Source organism: Hippoglossus hippoglossus, chromosome 17 (assembly GCF_009819705.1).
Source record: "Hippoglossus hippoglossus isolate fHipHip1 chromosome 17, fHipHip1.pri, whole genome shotgun sequence".
Lineage (NCBI taxonomy): Eukaryota > Metazoa > Chordata > Actinopteri > Pleuronectiformes > Pleuronectidae > Hippoglossus > Hippoglossus hippoglossus.
The window spans coordinates 16,749,662-16,756,148 of NC_047167.1; the positions used below are offsets into that span (position 1 = coordinate 16,749,662).

General features: G+C 41.0%; 1 protein-coding gene across 1 annotated transcript; it reads left to right on the forward strand.

Moving 5' to 3' along the window:
* The first annotated feature begins 237 nt into the window (after positions 1 to 237).
* Positions 238 to 3,167, forward strand: myl13 (myosin, light chain 13). The gene is made up of 5 exons (XM_034612566.1): positions 238 to 418; positions 1,777 to 1,804; positions 2,199 to 2,348; positions 2,480 to 2,653; positions 2,743 to 3,167. Exons 1-5 carry the CDS (start codon positions 317 to 319, stop codon positions 2,847 to 2,849), a joined length of 561 nt encoding a protein of 186 aa, XP_034468457.1. The 5' UTR covers positions 238 to 316; the 3' UTR covers positions 2,850 to 3,167.
* Positions 3,168 to 6,487: the final 3,320 nt, after the last annotated feature.

Below are 6,487 nucleotides of genomic sequence, written 5' to 3' on the forward strand. Positions count from 1 at the left end.
AAATAGCCCAATTAACCGAAGGCTCCAGGCACTGGCGTTTCAGCTGATATAGTTTTCCATCATCTTTATCCCAATGATGTACACACACACACACACAACAACCTTTGTCTTAAATAGAAGCACAAAGCCATATCCTTTTATAGTCCTCCCCCCATTGTTGGCAGTCTGCTTGGGCATGGACGGAGGGGGGGTGAAGATGACCCCTGTGGACAGTGGATAAAGGGACCTCACCTCTAATGGGCCACCTCCAGCTGCAGTGTGCTGGATCCCTCTGCCCAGTCAGTCCTCCCCTCCCGTCTCCACAGAGCTCCTCGCAATGGCCCCCAAGAAGAAGGAAGAACCTAAACCAGTGGCCCCAGTGGCCCCACCGGAGCCTGCACGCCCCAACACCCCGGAGTTTGACCCCACATCAGTGACGGTAAAAATTACACAAACAGCCACATTACGCTATAATGAGGAGGCTGTGAATTGAATTTGGACGAAGAAAGTGTTTCAAATCTCTTAAATGACTCAGACTGGATATAAAAATGTATCTCTATGAAGTTGTTCATGAAAATTGTGAAATAGAAAATCATCTTTCTTATATATACACATATATTATTCCTAGTAATGATGACATTTCAAAGAAACTGTTTTGAAAGAGCATCAGAGACCCCATGTGACCTAAACTTGGCAGTGCAAGCAGAACAGGTCTGTGCAGCCATCTGAGTGGTCAATCTGCCCATTTGTACAATATGAATCACTATTTTTTTTAGAAGTTAAGGTTTAAACGTGCATTTAAAATGGAAATGTACAGTTAAGGCAGCTGTGACTTCATGGTGAGCTTCAGAGGGAAACTATAGCTGATACCACACATCATGGAAAGATCTTCTGCTGACTTGGCCCCTTCTCAATGGATGAATGTTTTCCTGGTCGGACAGGCAGCCATGTTACAATGGAGAGCGGTTAAAGCCACAAAATATGATTTTCATTATGTCGGGGTACAGCAGACCACCCGCACCATTCCTCTGAGGGCGAGGAGGGTGGAAAAACGGAGAGGAAGAAAAATACGGATAATTGGATCCATCGCCATCCATCTTCAGGCGGGCTTAGATAAGTGTTTAGATAATATTTTGACAAAGCTTCCAGGAGGGAGTGGGGTTTGTAGACATCCAGACATCATACAGAGACCGAGGGCACTATCTGATGGGAGTCCAACACATACACAGAGTATAAATAGTCAATATTTGTCACGGGTGTTGAGAATAATGATCATTTTTTTAGCCTAAGAATAACACGTTTAAATGGGCGTGCACGGCAGATTGTAAAACCAAACCGACACACTGACACAGAAGCTGGTTAAACTAAAGAAAAACATCTGTATTGTGGTAATCTGACCTAAATTTCAAAAAGCACATGTTTTAATTAAATGCAATTCTAAATCTAAAGCATGTGGGACTGTGTTATTCATCAGCCTTTTATTTTTTATATATTCAACCCATGAAATAAGCAACATACATGATCACCAAGGTTGTGAATTACTGACCTGGCCTGTATTTATAATACCAGAGATGCTTTCACACATATCGCATCCAAAAATAAACTCGAATGAATCGGACAGCAGCAGAAAGACGAGGGGCCAAGGTCACCGAGAAGTAACGTCCAGTGATGAGAACAGATGCACGCTGTCACTCGAGCTGCTGGCACGATGAGGTCGGAGAGTTTTGAAAATAACAGTTGTTATCTGGTGTTTTTCAACTCATTTCCTCCTCCTGTCAATGCTTTGTCTCCTTTCAGCTGGAATTCACCCCTGAGCAAGTTGAGGGTAAGGCACAAGGTTGTTGCACCATTTGTGCTGCATGGACTGCGTGCTATTCATAGATGGGTTTGTGCGATTGTGCTCGCCATTAGAGTGTGTGTGAGAAATGTTCAACAGCAGCTGATGGTTCAGGGCTATGCTATTATTTTCAAAACAAATGCCCCCATCCGAGTGGATCCCTTTGACCCGCATGTGTCAATCAGTGTCGAGTCAAACATCTTCAGGTTTGAGTGTTTCTGGCTCCGTCTTTAATGGAGGAGCCTTTTTATCTGAGGCTTGTCATTGAGCATCATCCCTACACAGGCAGCATCTTCAAGGCCTCTCCTCAAAAAGCTGCGTGCACTCACAACGAGCTGTGGAGAATTCTGGAGAAGTGAATGGCCTTTTTTTGTGTTCACAGATTTCAAAGATTCTTTCCAGCTGTTTGACAGGACTCCAGCCAACGAGATGAAAATCACTTACGCCCAGTGCGGTGACCTAATTAGGGCTTTGGGCCAGAACCCTACAAACGCAGAGATCATGCACGTCCTGGGGAAACCTAAGCCTGAAGGTTGGTAGCGTGCACCTCACGATACTGAGGGATTCCCCTGTATGTGTGTTAGGGTTAGGGTTCCGTGCCAAATGTGAGTTATTTTTGACTTTGGTAAAAATCAGCACTTTTCATTATTTTCATTTCCACAGACATGCAGACCAAGATGCTTGACTTTGACCAGTTCCTCCCCATCCACCAGCACATCTGCAAGAGCAAGAACCGTGGAACATATGAGGACTTTGTGGAGGGTCTGAGGGTGTTTGACAAGGAGGGGAACGGCTCAGTCATGGGAGCTGAGCTCCGGCACGTTCTGGCAACACTGGGTGAGTCTTACCGCACACAGATGTCTTTTTTTTTTATGCTGCTGTTAATGAGAATTCTCACTGAGCGGACTTGTTTTTTTGCCTTTCAGGTGAGAAAATGAGGGAGGACGAGGTGGAGCAGCTGATGCAAAACCAGGAGGATCCGAATGGATGCATTAATTATGAAGCTTTTGTGAAATACATTATGGGATCTTAAAAAGGGTCCATGTGTGTCAGCCTTGTTGTCACTGTGGTGCTACATCACTCTGCCTCATGAAATCTATATGTGTGAGTAATGAGTGTGTGTGTGTGTGTGTCCTTCACTGAGAATATAAACACTGGATTATAATTCAGGTTTGTGTGAATCCTATCATGTATATTTCTCATTTCCATGCTTCTACAATACATCTGTAACTCATCAATATATCTATTGACTACTATATATTTTAGGATTGTGTTGATGTGGTGCGCTGACTCCACACTGCCCCATGTTCACACTGTAGATCCTCATCAATAAATAAACACATTTGATGGAGTTCTCCTCTTTTTTTAAATAATCCTCCTTTGCTGGAGTTAGAGTTATGAAATAAGGAAGAAGGCAGCTTCCCGTGCACGTGTGACTGTCAGGGGACCCCAGGGTAGACCCAGAACATGCTGGAGAGACAACAGATCTCATCAGACCTCGGAATGCTGCAGGGTCCCCCAGGAGGAGCTGGAGGATGCTGCTGAGGAGAGAGATGTCTGTGCTGCCTTGTCTAACCTGGCAGCTGGTTTGATGGATGGATTAAAAGAGGGAACAAGGAAAGAAGACAGCTTTCCATTGTTTTGATTCCTGCTTTTAATTTAGGACAGAACTGAATCACAAACATTATTATAAATCAGACGAATATTATTATATTTAATATAGATATAATTTCCGTACTTAAAAGTTATTTATTTTTGTCTGTACCCTATAGTCTGGGTTAAGGGCAGAGGAAGTCGCACCATGTACATATTGTTAAGGCCTATGAGGCTAAGTGTGATTTGTGAATATGGACGGATAAAATTGATATAATTTAAATAAAATATGTAAATAACACTATTATATTCTTATAATAATAAGAAAATGTGTTTAAAAAAATGTATTACATTACAATAAGTACCTCTGGCTATACATGCATAAAGGCGGACTTTATTACATTTAAGTGTCTTCAATTGAGAAGATACAAATATTAATCAACTGTTATTATTCTGTTGCTACCTAAAATTGTTGTAAATACATGAAAATGTTGTTCAACACAACTTGTGAAAAAGGTTTTGTGTTTGTCATTTTTAACATGAAACAAATCCAATTAATTATTGCATTGTAAATATTGTAGGATCATCACAATATAATAATTGAAAACCTAAATCAAGGGGGAAAAAATAAGAATTGATATTTACTATAGGGATCCATCAATGGATATGGAAATATGAAAAATAGTTGTATTTCCTCTCATTGACCAGTAGATGGCGCTGTCCCTCAAGTTATTTTGGAGTATGTAAGGAGCAGAACCATAAAGTCAATCCAGTGCAGATCAACTGGTCTCATGTTCTCTGCTCTCGGTTCTGGTTCACAGCCGAGCTGCAGAGTTCTGAACGAGCTGGTGTCATCTGCCATGTTGGCTGATTCACACCATTGAATATCAGTGTATTTGATAAGTTCAGCCTGGCAGCTTTTACCAGCACCAACAAACATCAGCAGGTTCCTGTTGACTGAGCTGACAGTTCTCAAGCTGTAGCTCAAAGTGGTTTGCTAGAGGCTGAAGATAAATGAACCACTTGTGTTTCTCACATTTATTTCCCTTCGAGCAGAGTTAGGGTTGGTGAAATCATCTTTTTTCCACCGACGGTGCAATGTAGAAACCATTCAGTCCAATTCATATATTTCAAATGTCTTTTGCATCTGTTTAATTCGCATACTCTTAAAACTATGATGCACATTTTGTATTTTTGGAAACAGTGTTTTTAGCTGCACAGCGAGAGTTGATGCTGGTTGACCCTGCAGCTTGTTAGGAGGTCATTTGGAAACACATTCAGCGGTGCAATTTTAAATTTAACACTAATAGAACCTTTACCTTCACCACAAATAGCTTCTTCAAAAAACCTCTCCCTCACTGGCCTCCGTCGCACCACGTAATCTCCCTCAGTCAGCTCTCCACTTCCAGCCCGAGCGCCAGGCTATATATTTATAGCCATTATTTGTGCAAAGCCAATTTTCCGCTGGACGTCCAGTGAGAAAGGCAACCGTTTATGGTTGCTTGGGTATTTTGACTCGACCGCAGGAGCTTGGGTAATTCAGTAAACCGACTGCATCATAATGAAATCATTTCCTTAATGTGATTCCAGGTAAAGACTGACGCTGTTCTTGCGAAAGTGCACTTTAATCGTACGAAGCCACAGTTCCCAAGGGTTCGTGCTTATAGGAAATATGTTTATGAAATGAAATAGTCTCCTTTCAAATTATTTGCTTTGGCCGGACTGATTTGAATAATATCCAATGTTCCCTTTGCATATTTATTGGACGTTCAAGAGGAATCAGCTGAAGAGTTTAACTCCTCAGCTTCAGTGCCACAGACACAAACTAAACCAAATGCAGTCCACCATACTTCCATTAGGAGAATCTGTTTAATAATGTCTCTTATTAGTGGGTGGAGGAGCCATAACGCTAATAAGTAACCAATGTGATCATGTTTCTCATTGTGAACCAGGATATCATCAATATACTCAACTTAAAAAATGTTTCCTCTGTTTTCAATGTCGTACACATAGATGTGTTTTTAATTTGCTCTCCAGGAAATAATACCAATTACTACTGTTCAGTCCTGCAGTTCATTATCTGTCCTTGAAAGAAGAGACATCCCAACTTTCATTCCTTTGGCCTAGCCTGTGTTTGATACTACATTTCCCAGAATGCAACACATAGTGTTTTTATCATTGTCTGGTAAGAAATGTTGATGGTGGACTCTGAGGAAACCTGGACTGAAGCTCTCAGCTTTGGATTAGTTTATGAGACAAGACAAACTTCCTCAGAAGCGACAATAAAATAAACTATTATTGGGTTTCATCTTTTTACAGGTTGGAAAGTAATCCCATTCACAAATAAAAGATTCTTACCTTGTCTGCATTTGTTTCTTTGTTATGAAGCAGGATTACACAAACAGTGTTGGGACATGACTCCAGAAGGAACCTGTTGAGTTTCAGTGTGGACCTCGATCAGCGGGCGGAAAGTTGTTTGTCATTTTCATTGATTTCTCAGAGAATGATTCATGGATCTTGATAAAACAATATTGATATTTAACAGATATTTAGGTGTAAAGTTTGGTGCAGATCCTAATAAAAATCCAGATCTAGAGAATTTAAATGTGGTTTCATAAGGAGACTGTTGGGCCTTGGTGGAGATATGAACTGTACCGGGAAACATTCTACTTTAAATTATAATTCAATCTGACAATATTGTTTTGATTCGAAAAGCTCATCACAATTTCAAGGTGACGTCTTCCATTGCTTGTTTTGAACAGTACATGTAGTAGCACATGCTGGTAAAGGTATGTGGTCTAATGAATTCTAGTGAAATGTGTAAAATCGACATGGTCATGCCACTCTAATGTGGACGAGATTATTCATTCATTCATTCTAAAACCAATAAATCTACCTTAACATCGCTGTGTTTTTCTATAGGATTCTCTTCAGCCTTATACATTTTACATAATAAATGACGAAGCAATGTAAAGACGGTGCTGGTAGCCTCGGGCTGCCATGCCAGTTCTTTATTTTTAGCCGAGGTAATGACTGGTGAAAGGCAGTTCAATATGGACGCTGGGGAGCTCAGGGCAA